We start from the raw sequence: 20,749 nt of genomic DNA, 5'->3' as shown, positions 1-20,749 counted from the left end.
CCCGGGTGCCATTTCAGGGCCAGCTTCCGATAGGCCTTCTTGAGCTCCTCCTCGCTGGCGTCGCGCCGCACCCCCAGCGCCTCGTAGTGACACTTCATGGTCGGGCCCGGCAGGGGGTTGTGGCCGGGGCCCGGGACGGGGCCGGGACCCGGGCCCGGACCCGAGCGGCGGCGGCGGCGGCGTTGGTTGTCCTCTCCTCCGGCGGGAGCCCGGCGCCCGCACCCGGCCAGCCAGCGAGCGTGGCGGCGGCGGCGGCGGCAGCGGCGCGGGGCAGCGGAGGCGCGCGGCGGCGGTAGGCGACGCGGGCTGCGGCACGCGGGCGCGCAGAGGGGGCGGCGCCGGCGGCCGCGGCTCCGCATGGGCGGGGGCTGGGCTCTATTCCGGGAAGAGCCGCGGGGAGGAAGGCGGGGCTTCGTAGGGGCGCTGAAGGAGTGGGAGGCGTGGCCTCCGGGCAGTGGGCGGGGCCACGGCGGGTGTCATTGTGAGCGGCACAAACCGCAGTCGGTGAGTGACACTGACTGGACAGCCCGCTTGAGGGCTGAGGCGGGAGGGAGACAAGGTTGGTATGGGAAGGATTCTCGAAAATATCATGGGGTTCAGATTATTTCTCAACTAAGTCCCCCTTGTAATAGATGAGGCAAATGGGGCTCCGAGTAGTCAAGTGGTTGGCTCAAGTCTCCTTCTCTATGTAATGGCCGGATTCATTGGACTACATTCACTTCTTGGCAGCTGCCACTTGGTAAAACCTATGCTACCAATCACTTTGACCAATATACATGAGAAATGGCATTAAAGAAGATTGTATAAATCAGCTTATCAAACAATTTAAGAAGAAAACATCAACACATTTAAAATAACCCATACACATGCAATTGTGCTTATCTATCCATCCATTACTTAAATCCTGTCTGGCTTCATTGCACTTGCCAGATTGGTTTAGATTAAGAAAGCAATTATGGGATAATTTTTAATCAACAAGGTTTGGGTTATCTGACTAGCTTAACTGCTCTGCATTGATGGAAGGTCTGTAAAAAAAATTCCAATTTAATAAGGTTTGAAGAAACATGGGACCTTTCCTCTCCTGTGAATGGATTTGGTGGGAGAGGTTCTTTTTATTCCCACTATATCTGCCTTCATGTACAAAATCTGGAAGTCACTTGCTTTTTTTTTTTTTTTCTGAGACCTATTTTGGCCTATAACAATGTTTAGAAATTTTAAAGACAATGACCCTGAATATAAATTTCAGTCTTAAGAAAATAATAGATTAACTTCTAAATGAACATGGATTTGGGAGATGATCCATTCCAGAGTTCACTCAGATAAGGTATCCATATAAATGATTGTGAAAATTTAGGGCATAAAAACATTCCCATATGGAAATTGATCGTTTACAAATATGAGGTTGGAGATTCTACCTGAACTCCACAATGCATCTCTCAAAAAGGTGTCTTCAAACTGGCAAATTGTTAGTTTGTTTTAAGAGCAACCTTTTTCTGAGATGTGGGTGTTTAACAATCCTGAATAGTGTGTCTCATTTTTTTAATCCAAGGCTATCCATAATTGCCTAAATAAACCAATGGCCACCTTGTTTTTTGTGTTTAACTAGATTTGGACTTAATTAACCACAGAAGTGAACCTCTGAACTGAATTACTTGTACAACTAGTCTAATTTAGACTATTTAAAGATAAGTAACATAGTTAACATACAACTAAGATCTTTAGCAGAAAATTAAAAATTAAATAATGGAAGATTAATAGTTCTTTCCAAAGATTCAAAATAAGACATAATGAAAATGTAATACAGGACAGAAGTCTAAAATAACTTTACTATATAAGAACTTTTAGAAATCTGTAGAAGATAACCTTACTACAGAAAAACAAGTCTAGTCACAAAAGAAAAACTAACTTTTAAAACCAAACCTTTTTTTCTGATATTATCTCACCATTGGCAAAAGATGCAATGAAATGAATGCTCTATCAAGCAAAATATTGTTTAAAATGTTTGACTTGAGTCCCATTTCTAAAAAACCATCACTTAATGTGTAGAAATATTCACTGTAAGCATCTGAATCAGAAAAAGTAATAAAACTGAAATATTCAACAATAAGGGGCCATAGATACTGATCAGATTATATAGCTGTGGTATAAAGTACAAGCATGCAGCTAGGAAACACGTAAACATGGGAAAATGACCAATGTGAAGCCAATAAATAAATGACAGCATGTACATGACTCAATTTTATAAAATGTATATGTATTATAAATATTTCTATCTGTCCCATGGTCACTGGAAGACTCTTTTTTTCCCATTACTAATCTGTCTCTAAGATCTTAAGCCCAGAAATGTTCTGGTACTTGACTTTTTCTTCTTTTTGTTTTTTTGCAGTTCAGGGGATTGAATCCAGAGGCAGTCTACCACTGCATCCCAGTCTTTTTATTTTGAGATGGGGTCTAAGTTGGTAAGGTTTGTCTCTAATTTGCAATCCTCCTGCTTCAGCCTCCCAAACTGCTTGGATTACAGGCATGTACTACCACACCCAGCAAGACTAGGTTTAAAAAATAATCTATACCCATTGCTTCTAAAACAAAATTATAGTATACAAAGTGCTTTCAACATAGGTATTAACTCATTTGATTCTCAAAACTTAAAAATTTTTAATGAATTCTCTTTTGAGGTGAGAAAAAGATCAGACGTTAAGTTTTCCAAGGCTTCATTAATTGGTGACGCTAGGAGCCAAAGCTCAGTTAAGATGCTTTGCTATCTACCAGGGTATCCCTATTTTACTACTTAGCAACTATGCTCCCAAAGAGCCCAAAGTCTTTGTATGTAGTAAGAACCCAATAAATAAAATGAATTTCAGTGTTGCTAAACTAAAAATTCTAACCCAAAAAAACAATCCTAAACCATTGAGCATTCTAAGTTTTCAGTAATATCAAACAAGCTGACAAGAAAAACAACAGTTAACTGATGAGTTCTGGTGATATTTTATTTGGAAAATGATAAGCATCACTGATTTTTAAGATTTTTTTCTTTTAAATGGTACACTAATTAGACAAAAGGTAGTCCTGGATAAAAGTATTTACATACTCAATACAAAATAAATACACAACAACTGAAAAACAAATCTTTATCCATTGATTCATTTTGCATTCCCACTGTTCATCTTCTGGTTCATTTTTCTTTGCCTTTTGTAAATCCTTTTTTTTCTTGCTTTCAAATCGACTTTTGGCTCTGGTTTTACCCACTGTATTTCTATTGTTTTTTTCTCAGCTGGTGTAACAAAAACATCTTCAGTGGGATCATGTGGAAGAATAGTCTTTGGCTCTTTCTTTCGAAGTTTCTGCACATCTTTCACTTGCTGTTTCTCTTTGTATTTTGCAGCTGTGATAGATCTTATGATACGCCGATGCTAAAAACAACAAAGATTAGGTGGTTTTGTAATAAACATTTTATATAAGGCAGACATTCACTTAGGAACTCTGTTCCTTCACCCAGTGTCATGAGAAAAGGTAGTAATTCACAGGTATATACATAACAAAAATCAAACCTGGTTTCACAGTTTTAATAATTACTTTAAGAAATTATTTTGGTCACAGAGTTCTGGTACACTGAAGACCACTAAACAACAACAAAAAAGCTTACCATGTTTGGTGACTGGTAGTGAGGATTTTCATATAAAGTTGGTCCTCCAAAACTTCCTTGAAAAATCTTTATAAGATTCAAGACAAAACGAGGTCCTATTTCTACAAGAGCAGCATCTTCTTCTATGATCTTTAACAGAAGGGAAAGATTCATTTTGGTTTGGATATACAACTCAAAACTGGATATACCCTCATTACAAATGTGCTAAAACAACTGATAGTCAGTAAAATTAAGGTAGAGACATGGAGAAAACTCGGCAAGTGCCAAATCATCAATATTTTCTGAATCTATTACTAGTTACAGGAGGTTGTTCGGGAAAAATACGTATGTTTTCTCAATATGATCTTTAAAAATTGACTAATCTGCTGGAAGCAGTGGCATGCCTATAATCTCATCGGCCCAGGAGGCTGAGGCAGAAGGATCACAAGTTCAAAGCCAGCCCAATGCAACTTACCAAGACCCTGTCTCAAAAACAAAACAACGATAAAAAAACAACACCTGGGGATAGGGCTCAGTGGTTAAGCACCTCTGGGTTTAAACCTAATACCAAAAAAAGAAAAAAAAAAATTGACTAATCTGAATTTGTTTCACATCTTGCTTCTCACGAACATTAACACTATATGTTGGTTCAGGTATGTCTGCCCTCAGAGGTTAAGAATGGAATATACTTAATTCATATTGCAAGGAGTCTTATATAAAACACACAGGTAAGAGTCCATATGCTGTTTCAAATTTTGTTCTTGCTGCTGTCATTCAGTTCTCCATCTTTCTGCAGACTTATTCTACCAAATTTCTGCTTCAAGATTTCAAGAATCACCTCTTCTGAATGAGTCACAGTGTGACTCATCTAATAGTTCTCATTGAATGCTTTCTACAGAAGTCATGTTTGTCTGTCTTAACTCCTCCTTGCCCCCTGGATAGATAGTAACCTTTGGAAGAAAAACATATTTTCTTGTATTCTTTACATAAATTCTTTAGTAAAAATTTGGAACCCTAATTACACCAGAGATTTTCCTTTTTTTTAATGCAGTACTGGGTATTGAACTCAGGTGCACTCGGCCACTGAGCCACCTCCCCAGACTTATTTTGTATTTTATTTAGAGACAGGGTCTCACTGAGTTGCTTAGCGTCTCACTTTTTTGCTGAGGCTGACTTTGAACTTGTGATCCTCCTGCCTTGGCCTCCCAAGCCACTGGGATTATAGGCGTATGCCACTGCACCCAGCAAGATTTTCCTTTTTATAAAAACAAAACATACCATGGCTTGTGAAAAAACCTGCACTCCATATTAACTCATGACCATGAAAAGACGAAGACAGAGATCACTTAAAATGAGTAATAGACAATTATTTATTTGCAGTAAACCTCTGAAAAGGACTATTTAAAACAAAAGGACTTACAGGTTGCATTTTCTATGTCTACAAATAATCCCACATCTTACTTAAATCTATAATTTAAAAGCAAAGTAAAGCTAACCTGAAAGTTCCGAAACCATATTCTGTTATCCAAAATGGTGAAAGTAAACACATGGTCCACAAATGGTTGGCTTTTGGGATGATATCTGGGTGTACTAAAAATCTAGTTAAAAAAAAAAAAAACACATTAATTACTTATCACAAGGCGTTTATGATTTTTTTTTGAGAGAGAATTTTTTAATATTTATTCTTTAGTTTTCAGCGAACACAACATCTTTATTTGTATGTGGTGCTGAGGATCGAACCCAGCGCCGCGCGCATGTCAAGCGAGCGCACTACCGCTTGAGCCACATCCCCAGCCCTTTATAAATGTTTTTGATAAGTTAATAAAAAGTCTAAAGGAAGACCTTAACTCACAAGGCTGAGAATCAAAAGGTCATCACCAACCTGGGCAACTTATAAAGACTAGGCATCTTGGTAGTAGAGCTGCCCTGGATTCAATCCCTAGTATTAGACACTCATACAAAAAAGTCCAAAGGAAGACAGTCACTTCTTACTAAAAATGCTTTCTAGGAAAGATATTTACCTGAATTAAGAGTTCTTTTAACAATGAATAGTGTGACAATTCATCAAAAGCCTACAAAAATGAAAAGAACGTATTATTTGACACTAGTAGAATGCATAACTTAAAATTGTTCTTTATATTAACTAAACCAAATTATATACACAACTATATCTACTAAAAAACAGCTATGCAAAATAAGAAAATCAGACACTGTATGAGAAACTTACAGGGTCAAAAGACAAAAGGGGCCGAGAACCTTTCAAACAATTTCCTGTCAGCTTTAATTCAGCCAGGGTATGAACTAGAAAAATTAAAACAAAAACAAAAATAGTTGTAACTTTGACTCAATTATTCCAAATGATTATTAATTTTTTCTTTAAAAAATAAAACTGAGTTAACTTACTGTTTTGAACAAGGAATTTGGCAGATGGCCCATGAGGTGAATTTGAAAGCCTGGAATATATGAGGAAAACTTTTAGAATTTAGAATATAGTATATGCTTACCACCTATTCAAGAAAAGACACCATAATATGCTTATTGAAATATTAAATTTTCTTTAAAGGCTTCAAATTTTGTGAAATCAAATGAGTTTGCTTCATTCTCCCCTCTTTTACGTAAAAAACTGAAAGGATTCTATTACATAAGAGGTACAAAGAGAAGCCCATTTAAGTTCAATGCAAATCTTAATAATAATCCTCTTACCACATATAGAGATCCTGTTTTTTCTTAGCTTCAAAATAGATGCATTTATTGCAGTTTTTCATTTCACAGACCTAAATGAAGCAAAGTACAGAAAAATGTATATGATACAAGTGAGAATGTAATTAGTTTTGTGCAATTCAAACAAATTTCTCCAAAAACATTTAAGCAAATTAATAGGCACCAAGGTCTATACCTAGGTGAATTTATTCTTTCCAGAAATAAAGTTCCTCTTGGGTAGGATATCTCAAGAGTTTTCTGAGCAACTCTTTGGTAGACGGATCTATCCTACTCTGTTTGGCCTAGCATTTTAAAGCAACTGGTCTCACTTTTGATTATTGGTTCTTCTTCCAACCATAGTCCTATTTCCAAATACAAAGACTGAAAATAAATGCCCTAAGATAAGGCACACCACAATTAAACGCATCAATCTTATGAATATACCATCCTTATAGAATCAATGCTTTTATAGTGGTTATTTTATCCTCAACTTCTTAGGTTTTTTATTTTAAATTCATAAAATTCAAGTTTTTCCTCCTGATTTACACTTATCACATTTCTTGATGATCTTGTTCTATAAAATCATTATAGGATTGGTGAAAAGCAAAACCATGTAAAACCTACTCCAAATTGAACTGGACTTCAACATCTTGAAGGTTTACAAAGTAACCCTTAAGGAAATACACAAAACACAAGAGCAAACTCTTGTATTATGTTGATATACATAAACTCAAGCTATCCAATATGATATTCATAAATTACTTGAGACTTTAAACCTAGCAACTTTAAAAAAAATATTAGGCCCAATGCTTTTGTATCATAAAATTACTGGTCTCAGAATAAATAACATTAAGTTTGTGCCACTTCTACTTTTTTTTTTCTTCTACATAGCATGTTCTTCCACACATATTTCTACTTAAGTCTCTACTCAAATATTAAGTTGAACAGCATTCCTTCAGAAAGGCCTTTCCAGTTTAGCTAAGTTGCCAAAAACTCATATGTTGCTTTACTTCTATCTCCTTGAAAATTATAAATTTTCTCTTCCCTCTTTGAAATTATAAATTTTGTTTATGGCCCACCTTGTTAGAATGAAAGCTCCACAACAGCAGGGGTAGTATTTTCGTAAACAATGATTCCGTAGTACACAGAATAATATTAGAGCAGAGATTTAAAAATTTGTGCTAAATGAGTAAATAAAAGAAGCTTTCTTTCAAATACAGGTTTAATATCTTCAATAATACTTTCTACTACTATTAGTTTATACTATTTAAGAACAAATCTCACATATATCACTTTTTTGGCACAATTATTTTTATGATGTGGATTTTCTATAAATATTCAGTGACTTTAATTTTATTTTATACAGATTGGTTGGTAATTTTTATGAATATCTACTATGAATTTTGTACAATATAGACATTATGAAAGAAAGCAAATGAGGTATCTTTGTCTTCAGGAAATTTCAATATGCTTCTTGAGACACAATAAACACAGAATTTAGAAATAATATATACTGAAGCACTAAAATGTGAGATATAGGAAGTACTATAAAAACAAAACAGGTTATTGAAGTGTAAAAATTTGAATATTCTCATAAAACAAGTTTAAAGTCATCAAATAATTGACTTATATTTTAATAAGGCATTGTTAAACTTTCTAAAATATTTTGTTATAGTTTCTAAACTTACCTCATTAATCACAAATAACTTATCTTTACGATCCATTTTAGTATCTATAAAAAGAAAAAAAAGAAGTAAATGAAAGATTTCAAAGCTATTTCAATAAAATCACATATTACCTAGGAAACAATTTCTTGTGTTTTTGTACTGTTTGGCAAAGAGATTTTTACAATTAATTTTCAAAATAATCAGACCCGAGAATAAACAACCTTTGATTGATTCCTTTTAAATATGAAGAAAACAAGTAATTAAAAACTAGACCTCAAGAATCATTAACAGTGTTTTAAGCAGTTTCTCAGGCTCTAGGTACAGTATCCAAGTAGGACTGGTCTATATCCAAGGACGATTGATTACAGGACCCAGTGCACATACCAAAATCTATAGATGCTCAAGTTCCTTATATAAAACCATGTAGCCAACTGCATAAAACCTAGGCACATCCTCTTGTATACCTGAAATCATCTCCAGATTACCTATAATACCTAATGCAATGTAAAAGCTATATTAATACTTGTTATCCTATATTGTTTAGGAAATAGTGACATAAAAAAAGTCTTGAGTATATTCAGTAGTTTTTTCCCCGAATATTTTCATTCTGCAGTTAGTTGAATCTACAAATGGAGAAGCCAGGGGTCCAGATGAACCCTTTTCAAAAATGGGAAAATTCCCAAACTGAAGATTATATCCAAGGAGCCATTCAAGAAAACATTCACTTAAGAGAGCAAAAATATTAACCAATGACAATATCTTTTAATATCAAGTCACAGTTGTCAAAGAAAACTTTTAAAAAATGATTTTGGATTATCACAGAAAAATTATACAAATTAAAATTTCTCTTATTAGTTTCAGAGATATGAAGACATTAAAAAAGCCTACCCCAGTTCAAGTAGCACTGGTATAAAGGACCAAGCTATTAGCTAGAATTAAAACCAAAAGCATCTCCCAACACAGACACAAAGCATTGTAATGAAGACATTCCTAGACTGTTTTGAAAAATGTTTCAATGTTAGGGTACCTATGTAAGAAAGTGAACATCTATTGATTTCTATAAAGATTCTTATGAAATATTCATTTAGTAAATTGTGGTACTTGAGGATACACTTTTGAGGTACTCTCATTCTCTGTTTAACCAGATGAACAAATGAAGAGAAAACACATAAATAACTGTAAATATATAAATATGCAAGTTTATAAATACAATTTCTTAAAATACTTGCTATAAAGGCACCTGCTTTAGAATGAGGCATCAACATTCTCAAGTCCTGCATTAAATGTCTTGTTCTGAAATTTATTCCTCTAGAAGAAAAAATGAGAATCCGTTCCTTATTCTTCCATTTGCCCTAAAGAAAAACAAAATGTTAAAAGATCTTAAATCTTGTACTGAACCTATTTTTTTTTTTTTTTTTGGTACCAGAGATTGTGCCTAAGGTTGCTTAATCACTGAACCTCATTTCCAGCTCTTTTCCGTTTTACTTATTTTTGTTTGTTTGTTTTATGTTTAAATTTGAGTTAGGGTCTCACTAAATCCTTAGAACCTCACTAAGTTTCTGAGGCTGATCTCTAACCTGTGATCTTCCTGCCTCAGCCTGTGTAGTCTTGCCGGGATTACAGGCACAGAGCCATTGCCCCCAGCATCTTGTTTTTTAAAGATAGTTTTAAAAGCTTCCAGAGCTGGGTATGATGGTGCATGCCTGTAGCTTCAGCTACTGAGGAAGCCAGGGCAGAAGATAACTTGAGTCCAACAGTTAGTGATCAGCCTGGGCAACAAAGTGAAACCCTGTTTCAAAAACAAAAAACAAATTAAAAATAGTAAGCCAAACATTCACAACACTTTTTTTCAATCTCTTAATAACATTTACTGAGCACATCTGCTACCCAGAAATGCCCTCCTTCTTTCTTTCCTTTTCTGTTCTTCATTTTCATTCTTTTCAATTCCTCCTCCCAAAATTCTAAAGTTTTTGTTTTTCTCAGTCTCCTTTTTTTAAAAATTGTTTTTCTATCCATTGGAGAACTTATTCCTACATTCTCTACAGAAAGGAACTCTCTTTTGCCCTAATAACCCAAGTATTTGACTAAAGCCTGAAACTCGACTCGCAATACTATAATATTATCTTATCCCTTAAATCTAGTAAACTTCCTTGCCATTTCTTTTTTTGATGTTATCATCATTTCAGTCCCCCAGACTCTGAACCTTCCATTTGCACTTATTTTCTTATATTATCAGCATTGCTGAATGCTGTTAATTTCTCTTTGCAACAGATCTTAATTCTTTTCTCATTTACAGTGTCCTTACTTAGATCCTTTTAACCTTGTATGAAGGGCAAATCTCCTCAATGGCTAGCCTTCCCAGAAACAAGTTCCTCCAATAGATATGGCAGACTAGCCAGTTTAAAACACTGTTGGAATCACAATCTCATCTCCCAGAGTTTTCCAAAGTTGAAAATGACATAGCTTTAAAGTTGTATTTTAAAATAAACTTTCACTTTTTACAACCAGTATCAATCCTACACTTCAATCTGGTTCTGCTTTTAGATTTTCAGTATTTCCCACTTCAACACCTTTGGCTAGTTCTTTTTTCTTTCCCTTGGACTGTTTCCTTTCATTTTGAACATCAAAATCCTACACTTTAAGATGGGCACAGTTGTGCAAGTCAGTAATCTCAGCAGCTTGGGAGGCTGAGGCAGGAGGAGTTCAAAGCCAGCCTCAGCAAAAGCAAGGTGCTAAGCAACTCATGGTGAGACCCTGTCTTAGGGCTGGGGATGTGGCTCAGTGGTCAAGTGCCCCTGAGTTCAATCCCTGGTACCCCCCCCCCCAAAACAAAGAAACAAAAAACGTTACCCTTTAAGATCCAATTCAACATTAAGTCTCATAATTTCTACCTTATTATCCTAGGATAAAAATAAGCTCTAGCTCCAGTGTTTCACACAATGCATAACTCAAGGCCATAGATTTTGTCATATTTCTTTCCAGCTCCTTAAAGGAAGAGTGAGAGCACTAACATTTACTGAAAATCTACCAGATTTTTCTCTGGCTTGTTTTTCCCAAAAAGTCTTTTCATCCTCTGAAATGGGCAGATAACAGCACAGGATGTCACTGTCTACTAATAGGGAGGGCTATTAATTCACACTCCTCTTTCATTCCTTACAGTCACTCTTTTCCCAGAGCTTGCCATCATACCACACAGGGTCAGGGCTTGAGTACTCTGCTAGGTGCAGAAAACACTGAAACTAATAAAGACAATCCTTGTCTCCACAATATTCCACCTGGCTCAAGGAGCTTTCAGTTGAATGACAGTTAACTCCAACTAGAACTTGTGCTCATTTTCCTTTAAATAAAATCTATCCATTTCTATGAATTCTTAATTTCCTTTTAAATTCCAAAATTTCAGGAAAAGGTCACGTTCTAGTCATCTTTGCAATATCAAATGCCAGGGGAAGCCTACTTCGTACACTACAAGGCACATTAAAAGTTTGTGAAAGGCCAGCGGGTGGAGCCTGTCTGTAATCTCAGCGGCTCCGGAGGCTGAGTTGAAACCCAGCCTAGGTTAACTCCGCCAGACCAAAAAGGGGCGGTGATGGCTGGGGGCGTACTGATCAATGGTTCAGCACCCCTGGGTTCAATCCCTGGTACCAAAATAAAAAGTTCGTTGAACACAGACAAAACTCATGCTATCTATCCTAATTTTCATTCCTGAATTAAACACCTGTTCAAATAAGTCCGAGTCAATCCCCCAGAAAAACATCCCAGTTTAGATAACACGTTTCAGGATCCCTGAATAACACTGGCTGACTATTGCAGATGTGAAAGTACCAACCACAGGAAAATATATTCCCTATAGCAAGAAATAAATAAGGAAAAGCATTTTGCTAGAAAAAGCATGAGTAACTGGAAAACAATGCTAAAACTGAGCGCCCCGTTGAGTTGGGTAAGAAATCTACAGACCGCCGCCTCCGGGAAGACGGCCACGTGCGCCAGGATTAGAAGTAAACAATGCCCAGTTCAGCCCAGCGGACCGTTGAGACCGCTCCGGGGTAAAACTCGGGATACTCCGGAAACAGCAGAACTGTAGTTAGCCCCAAAGAAGGCGCATGGAGCCGCCCTCGCAGGTGTAACCCCAGAGCAGCTCTTCTACCTTGCAAACGGGACCTGGGATACGGTCTCTCTCTTCTTCCTCCACCTCTTCTGCCTTGACGGGCGACTTAGATAAAGACTTGGCATCTTTTTCGTTTCTTTTTGGCTTCTTCGCCTGAACCGCCAAATCCCCACGCCGTTTCCTCTTGGTGGCCACCATCTTTCCTCACCGCCGTAGCTCTCTGATGTACTTCCGGGCCGGCAGCTTGCTCCTTTTTCCGGTCTCTACGTTACCATGCGCTGGGCTCTGCAGTCCTATTCCACTCTATGGTGCCTCTTTCCGGTCTCGGCTTTCTAGGCCTCCTTCAGCTCTGTGGTGACGGTGGCCGAGGTGTCAAGCGGATCTGAAAAGAGTGGCGGGATTCCCTTTTCTTCCTTCGTGGTTTCCTGGCTGGGAAGAGCTCTCAGGCGCCTGACCTACCGCAAAGGTAGGATTTCCGTGCCTTGGGCTTTCTCCACTAGTGAGGGGCGGCTGTTCTGTGGGTTGGTGAATGGGGTGACGGGTTTTTGGAGAGTCTTCGGAGGCTGACGCTCGGCGGCTGGCTCTAAACAAGCTCTGTGGGTATATCCGGGTTTGACTGTGGAACCGACCCCAAATGCAGTTACTGTATCCGTTGTTTATTTCATGGTTTGCAACTTTTCAAATATCTCTGGCCCCACACCGAAGACGAGGAAACCGTAGTTCTGAGAGATTAGTAATTCCCCCCGCCCCGCCACCCAGGTAAGGGACGGTTTAGTGGCGGAGGCGGGGCTCAGCCTGATCCGTCGAGTCGAGCTCCGGGGGCCCTTCCAGCCCGCACCAGCTTGGCTAGGGATCGCGGGGCCTTGCCTGCGCTGATGCGGCTTACTGTTGACTCTTTCAGGCGTTTCCTGATCCTCGGGCGCAGTGTTGGCCCCAGCATCAAGAGCTTACCCTCGGGGCCGAATGAGCAGTGGACCATGCCCCTCCTAACCCAACAGATCCAAGATGAGAATGAGAACAGCTTAGTGGCTAGCCTTGACAACGTCAGGAATCTCTCTATTATCTTGAAAGCTATTCATTTCAAAGACTATGCCACATGTTTCGCTACTAAAAATGGAATCAAGGTTACAGTGGAAAATGCAAAGTGTGTGCAAGCAAATGCTTTTATTCAGGTATGGGAAAAAGGCACCTGTGAAGCCTGTGACATGCTCTTCACCCAGTTTAATGAATTCAGAAAGTCTCACTAGACAAAATTTAAGTAGAGAACAAAATGTCATTTTTTTTAAAAATATTCTGGTAACAAATTCTTCTCCTATCTTGTCTTTCAGAGATAATGGTTAATAGTGACTGGTTTATTAATCTAAACTCTAGGACACTCTCTTCTAAGTATTTAACTCCTTTAATCCTCACAATACACCTATATAAGGTAGGCTTTGTTATTATTCCCATTTTAAATACATGGAAACTGAGGCACAATAAAAGCAGTTTACCAGAGTCTTATAGCTGGTAAGTAGCTGATTTGGGATGAAAATGTTTTTTGTTCTTTACTATTACATTATTATTACCTCCCTATTATTAAAAGATGTTTTTTACTTTTATTGGTGATAACACAATCTGTCCTTAAAAAGTAATAATTATATGGATCAGATTCAATTCAGCATGTTTCTGAACACTTAAGTGCACAGTATGGCCTCAGAGATAGAGAAATAAGATATGGTTCCCCAAAAGATACTGAAAACTAATGCTTATGTTATAAAATTATCTATTTTCTAAGTGATCTTACCCATGCTGATAAACAGGAAAAGGAAACAAAGGAACAGGAGATAGGTTTTGATCCAGGAATGGAAATGAAGGACCCATCACAAGGCTTTGCCATGGGATTTGTATCACTGTTACACCTTTGATATTAAGCTATCGAGTAGTGGTCTAATAGGTATAATTGAGAAAACTAAGATGTTCTCCTTAGTAATCAGAAATCCTCACCACATTAGCACAATATTGTTATTTTTAAAACATTTAAAGTGAAAACTAGAATCTACCTCATATTTCATTCCTTAAAATAACTCCATTTTCATGTTTATTCTTTGTAGGCTGAAATATTTCAAGAGTTTGTGGTTCAGGAAGAGTCTGTTACTTTTCGAATTAATTTAACAGTCCTTTTGGACTGCTTATCTATTTTTGGATCAAGTCCTATGCCAGGTGAACCATTTCATTTGTCCTTATAAAAACATAAAGTATTATACAGAATGATCAGAAAAATATAAGTTCTTTAGAATATACATAATCATTGTTTTTTTAGAAAATTAGTTGGCAATACAGTTTTCAATGGTCACAATCATCCATTATGACTTATTCCAATATTAAGTGACTTTTTATTCAGTAAGGAGAAAAAGCTAAACTGTCTTATCATATTTCTCCTCCTTTAATGGTTTTGAATACCAAAATTCATACCATCATTAGTCACGCTCTTTTCTCCCAATTTCATCTTAAAATTTGAAGAAATGTAAAGACTATCTCCCAGTAGTAGTTGGAAGAATTCTTAAGGGTGAATACGCTGACATTATAAGTAGACATTAAAGTAATGCACTGTTGCTGAAATTGAACCTTCAAGAAATAGCATAGCCTATACTGCAACAATTGTGTTACTTGTCAAGTTAGTCCATGGATAGATTCTCTGTCCTGAAATGGATGTGTTTGTGCATATGATCAGTGAGCTATTTCTGAGGTATTTTGGGCAAGCTAATATTGATTTAAGAAATTTACATTTTGCTCTGGTTCCCAGTCTTGCAATTTTTAAGATTATAATTTCTTTTAAGGAGATACGCATATGATAGAAATTTGGCAGAATAAATCACAAAATATTCTTAAGGAATTTAGTCTGTCATTTGGAGGAAAAGCTGAACACAGAGCCATAAAGACAAACCAAGTATGATTTCTTTCTGTTGCAGGGACTTTAACTTCACTTCGAATGTGTTACCAAGGCTATGGTCACCCTTTGATGTTATTTCTGGAAGAGGGAGGAGTGGTAACGGTCTGCAAAATCAATACTCAGGAGCCCGAGGAGACTCTTGATTTTGATTTCTGTAGCACCAATGTTATTAATAAAATTATTCTGCAGTCAGAAGGGCTCCGTGAAGCATTTTCTGAATTGGATATGACAAGTGAGGTCCTCCAGATCACCATGTCTCCTGATAAGCCATATTTCAGGTACTTGAGAGAAGTTATGGTTCATGTGGTCTGTATTTCCTTTCTCCATTTACACATTGCTGAGGTTGCAGAATTTTTATTACCCAAGTTCCTAGAACTTCCAGAACTTTAGGGAACTATTGTTCTTCCCTCATAATTTTAGACCTTTAGAAACTTAAGACCTAAGAAGTTAAGATTTCATATTTGGTTGTGTTGGTTTATAGATGAAAAGCTGACTCTCTTAATCCATAATCTAGTGGTCTTTTCATTATGTTACTATTTACTGTTGTAGATTAGACCACAACATGAGGGGAAACTGGGTCTAAATATTTGGAAAATGTATTTGTATTATATGGTATTTTTTCTCTTTTTAGTGCAGGATACAAAAGAAAATAGATATTTCTGATATATGGTTTATTTACTCAGTATCTGTTGAGTACTTAACGTATACATATCTCTGTTAAGATTATGGGAGTAACAGCTTAAAATTAAGGTGAAGAGAAAATATGTCAAACAACAGAGAAAGAACAAAACTGCAGACCACTGAGTACCAAAATAATATTCAAAAATGCTTGAGTAAATAGCACATGCATATACCACTCAGAGAGCAGTGGCCAAGGTAATTTCCAGCAGGAATACAATGTTAAAATGATAAAGCTGCTCCAAAATATTTATTCTCTTTTAAAACATTTCAGAGTATTGAAGAGTAAAAGAACTAAATGCATATGGAATAAAAGGTATACGCTCTTTTTGTGTCAAGTTTCAAAGAATCACAGGTCCTTTTAGTGGCATTAGGCAGATAAAAATTTGGCTTAAGCTGTGTTAAAATGGTAACCAAAATGTTAATCATTGAAAGCCAATTAACCAGTATGACAGAGGCTCCCCTTCTAAATAGCCTCTGTCTGCATGGGTAACTAGATGAATCATGGCATCTTTCATTGCCAGCGTGGGAAACAGTTGTTAGTGGGGAGGTGGGAGTTAAAATTTTTTTTCTGGATATGTTAGAATTTGAGGTGCCTGTGACACTGCTGTACCAGCAGTACAGCACTCAGGAAATCAGTCTACACTGCAATTTAGATTTGAAAATCGTCGTCATTGCTGGAATGACGCCTAAGCACAAGACATTCAGAGAAAGGTTTTGTTAGAAAAAGATAGAAAAGATGGATCCTGGGAAAAGCAATATCAACAAGATGTGGAGTGGAGATGGAGCTTGGGGAAAACTTACACCAAGGTCTGATCACTGTGCTCATGTTGTACTTATCAATGTGCTGACCCATGGGAAATGCTCAACAAGTTCTTACAAATGAAATCAACATATAAACATTTTAAATTGCCTAAATATAGCTGCTAATGTTACCAAGGAAGGAAAGCCATAAAACTCTCAAGAGCAGTCCAAGATGCAGAAAAACATTGTGACAATAAAGATTGGGAAATGGTACCCAAACATTGCATGATTTAGATCAAGGTCTTTCATCATACTCCATTTCTCATTTCTGTTATGTATTTCTAGGTTTACGGATAAGGAAAAGTCAGTGTCAGAGTAGGATGTATAGACTGATGTAACTGTCTTCAAATTAGTTATTAGTTGCAATTACCTGTACTCCCACAGCATCCTATGGGAACCTTTATTATGATGCTTCTTAAAGTATGATATAAATATTTGTTTTATATGTCTCTTTCATCATAAGTATGAGCTGCTAGAGGAAATGATTTCTTTATTTGGATCTGAATGTTGCTTATTGTTGGACCAGTGAGTAAATGCTCATTTTCTACTATAGGTTATCTACTTTTGGAAATGCAGGAAGCTCCCACCTTGATTATCCCAAAGATTCTGATTTGATGGAAGCATTTCATTGTAATCAGACCCAGGTTAACAGGTCAGTTCCTAATATAGAGGTTGTTATTAGTGATAAAGATGAAATACTTATTTGTTTGTTTGTTTATTTATTTGTATGTGTGTGTGTGTGTGGGGGGATTGAACCAGAGGCACTTTACCACTGAGGTATATTCCCAGCCCTTTTAATTTTTTTAGTTTGAGATAGGGTCTTGCTAAGTTGTTGAAGGGCTCATTTGGTTACTGAGGCTGACCTTGAACTTGCAATCCTCCTGCCTGAGCCTTTCAAATTGCTGGTTTTATAAGCTTGTGCCACTGTGCCCAGCTTAAATACCAAATTTCTATGAACAAAAAATACCCGACTTAGAAACTGTTAATAAAATTGCATAGTATTTTTAAAAAACGAGTGAGAGGGGGCTGAATTTACTTGGAGGTTTGGAAGAATAAGTATGGGTGAATAAAAATAACAAAATATTAGCAAACTGGATAAGTATTTGATTGAGGGGGTGGGTACCAGGGATTGAAGTCGGGGGCACTTGACCACTAAGCCACATCTCCAGCTCTATTTTATGTTTTATTTAGAGACAAGGTCTCACTGAGTGGCTTAATGCCTCGTTTTGTTTTGTTTTTGTTTTTGCTGAGGCTGGCTTTGAACTCACCATCCTCCTGCCTCAGCCTCCTAAGCTTTTCGGATTACATATCTGTGCCATCATGCCTAACTAATGTTTAATTTTATTTTATATTTGTTACTTAGTAGTAGTTCTTGTTTAAATTTGTTCATTACTTAGAGTTAATGAACACTATGTTAAGTGTATCCAAATAATAACTTTTTATTTACTCTTTACAGATACAAGATTTCTTTACTGAAACCCTCTACCAAGGCATTAGTTTTATCTTGTAAGGTATCTATTCGGACAGATAACCGGGGATTCCTCTCATTACAGTACATGATTAGAAATGAAGATGGACAAATATGTTTTGTAGAATATTACTGTTGCCCTGATGAAGAAGTTCCTGAATCTTGAATATAAAAATTCAGTAGGTTTATGTGTATATTTAAGAAAGATTATGTTCTTATTTTGAGTACAATACTCATGATTTCTTGTTGGATTTTCTATAGGTCCCTGTACACTAACAATTGCTATGTATTTCATAAATAAATGTTTTCATGTAGGCATAGACTATCCAGCTTTTTGGACTATCCTGTGGTTCTATCTTTTGAACTCATGGGAATAATTGTGAGTCAAGGTGAATAAGTTATGATCTGTTCTGTTTAAGTAGAATGTTTAATAGACTTAAGGTTTATTTTAATGAAGTTACATTAACAAGGTTCCCCCAGGAAATCCTGATGAGTGCCAAAATTTGAAAACCACTGTTTTGAAGGATACTTTAAAAAAAAAAAAAAGGTGATACTTAAAAAGTATTTATTTTTTAGTTGTAAGTGGACACAGTAGCTTTATTTTATTTTAATGTGCCTCACATGGGCTAGGCAAGCACTCTTCTACCACTGAGCCACAACCCCAGCCCCCTAGAGGTGATACTTTTACATGTGATTTCTTCACAACGTTCTGAGGTTGAAGCACCGTCAAACCAGTATGAATAGTTCTTCAAATGGTTTCAAGTATGTCTCTTGAAGAGCAGGGTATAAAACAGTCTTCAGAATTATAGATTTTCTTCTCAGAACTGTTTGGAGCAGGAAGTACTACAATAAGTGTTTAATAGGAACCTTCCACTCGCCTATAATAGCTTCTTGACCAAACCAAAGTATATAAAACCAATTATTAAGTTATTTTGTACTTTCCTGGGTAGTTTTTAACTGAAATATTTTATGTGATTTTGTATTTAAAATAAAATATAATGCTAAAATTATCTGTTCTTTAAGAGATAAAATACATGACTAAAATAAAGTGTCTGTTTTTGTTAATAAACCAGGTAACAACATTTTAATGTCTCTCGGTCATGGACTAGTACCACTGACCCTTTGGATGTAAGAGTTCTTCATGGGGGAAAAAAACTGTCCTCCCACTGCAGGATTCATTTTGCCTCCCTGGCATTTACGCATTAATGCCAGTCATCATGACTACCTCCTCCCTCAAGTAAAAGTGCTCCAAACTTTTGAAAGCAGAGAATGATAGTACCCCATAAGGGCATCTGTGGAATGCTCTACCTTAAAACAGACCCCAGAGTATTAGAAGAAGTCCAAGAGTATTGCAACAGGTGCCTTGGGGAGTGGCTCCTTCAGAACCGCTTGCAGACACCTCTTCCTAGTCACATACACAGTTCTTGATGTAACCCAGGGTCAGTACCTGACTTACCTAACTGGCAAGTCTCCCAGGCAATCTTGGAATGCTCTGCTGCTACACAAGAAGTTAAAATTTTGTAAAGTGTAGTTAGTATGTGTTCAAGAAGGAAATGAATGACTCTAGTAAATGTTAGAATATTTTTTGTTTGTTTAAACACCAAGAACAGAAAATCTAAAACATAATTATGAAAATAACTAGTTAACATTTCAGGATCTGTAATTTTCCCTTATATTTAAAATAAGGTTGTATTATAGCAGTTTAAGAATTTGTCTAAGAGGTTTTCAGTTTTTACTAGACCCACCCTTAAAAACAAATTAAAATTAGGGTAGTTATTTGGGGGTTTGTTCACTGATTTGTTCTATACTTAAACAGTGACTAGGATAATAAAAAGCATTCAATAAATATTTGATGAAAGAAACTCCACTTTCAGATTATCGTTAGCATTTTACTATTACTGTTTAATTCTGCTTACTTAACTCTAAATTTATTCTAATCTAACATTTATGAAAACACTGCCCATATGTATAAATGGATTTAATAAGGAAGGATGGATAATTTTTATACATTTAAAGCTATTATTTTTTATCTGTGTGTTTTTAGCTATTTTAGAATCATTTCAGTTATTTAGAATTAAATCATCTTAACATCAAGGTGCCAATTTAATAAAAAATTGTCTTTCTATGTGTGTTTTATTTGACCTAGGGATTTCCGTATTTCACTCCATAATGGTTGCCACTGCATTAACACATATTCATGAGTATTCTGTGCATTCTAAACTTGTACCAGACAGTTTAGTAATAAATGAATAAGTAGTACAGGCACAATTTTTTAAAACTTCACATAATGGTCACACCCCACCTTTGTGCAAAAAAAAAAAAAAATCTGCCACAATTATTTGGTGAAATACAGTTTTCACTTTGTTTTAGCTCTAGTGTAAGACTTCTAGGGAGAGGGTTTCCTCAGGCAGATCTAGTGACGCTGGTGACTACAAATTTATGTGTAGCATATGGAAGAATATAATCTTATTTTTTTTAATAATTTTAGTTTTGCTTTTTTGAAGCTTATCTCATTTTCAGTAAAATTGTACTCAGCATGAATGGGTAAGCAATCTTTTAAAAATTTTATTCATTATTTGATGTGCTTCCACCTAGAATTGATGAAATGCCTCAAAATAATAAAATCTGATAAATTTTATTTTTCTCATAAAAATCAGACGGCAATCATTTTTATTGTAAGCCATAGAATTTCTGTGGTGCTAAAAGAAGTTCTAATAAAAAATAGTTACAGTTGCTGAAAGCGTAGCATGTGGAATTTTCAACAGCTTCCCTTCTT

The 20,749-nt window shown here is 36.4% G+C and overlaps 3 protein-coding genes across 7 annotated transcripts in view; 1 reads left to right on the top strand and 2 right to left on the bottom strand.

Annotated features, from left to right (window-relative positions):
• The window catches only part of DNAJC21 (DnaJ heat shock protein family (Hsp40) member C21), a 25,227-nt gene extending 25,053 nt beyond the window's left edge, over positions 1–174 (bottom strand). The window contains exon 1 of the mRNA XM_081297897.1: positions 2–174. Within this exon, the coding sequence (XP_081154023.1) occupies positions 2–98 (97 nt within the window). The 5' untranslated portion in view covers positions 99–174. The remainder of the gene's footprint in view (position 1) is intronic.
• Positions 1–20,749, top strand: part of RAD1 (RAD1 checkpoint DNA exonuclease) — a 22,585-nt gene extending 1,836 nt beyond the window's left edge. Inside the window, exons 1-8 of one of the 5 annotated variants that reach the window (XM_081297930.1) lie at positions 154–292; positions 2,387–2,459; positions 12,431–12,560; positions 12,996–13,266; positions 14,185–14,293; positions 15,043–15,301; positions 17,059–17,157; positions 17,962–20,737. In XM_081297930.1, coding sequence (XP_081154056.1) covers positions 13,072–13,266; positions 14,185–14,293; positions 15,043–15,301; positions 17,059–17,157; positions 17,962–18,139 — 840 coding nt within the window. In that variant the 5' untranslated portion in view covers positions 154–292; positions 2,387–2,459; positions 12,431–12,560; positions 12,996–13,071 and the 3' untranslated portion in view covers positions 18,140–20,737. Of the gene's footprint in view, positions 1–153; positions 293–2,386; positions 2,460–12,430; positions 12,561–12,995; positions 13,267–13,422; positions 13,521–14,184; positions 14,294–15,042; positions 15,302–17,058; positions 17,158–17,961 lie in introns of those variants that run through there. The other 4 variants (XM_081297932.1, XM_081297931.1, XM_081297933.1 and 1 more) reach the window with 4 other exon arrangements.
• BRIX1 (biogenesis of ribosomes BRX1) lies at positions 2,935–12,417 on the bottom strand. The gene is made up of 10 exons (XM_081297914.1): positions 12,134–12,417; positions 9,230–9,341; positions 8,011–8,054; positions 6,326–6,396; positions 6,026–6,075; positions 5,850–5,923; positions 5,644–5,694; positions 5,119–5,220; positions 3,644–3,772; positions 2,935–3,410 (listed from the first exon to the last, which is right to left on the bottom strand). The coding sequence occupies exons 1-10, from the start codon at positions 12,290–12,292 to the stop codon at positions 3,141–3,143; spliced, it is 1,062 nt and encodes a 353-aa protein (XP_081154040.1). The 5' UTR covers positions 12,293–12,417; the 3' UTR covers positions 2,935–3,140.

The sequence above is a fragment of the Spermophilus citellus genome (assembly GCF_964194105.1).
Source record: "Spermophilus citellus genome assembly, chromosome: 1".
NCBI classification, from domain to species: domain Eukaryota; kingdom Metazoa; phylum Chordata; class Mammalia; order Rodentia; family Sciuridae; genus Spermophilus; species Spermophilus citellus.
The sequence above is the reverse complement of the archived record's forward strand: the minus strand, read 5'-3'. Positions and strand labels throughout refer to the sequence as shown.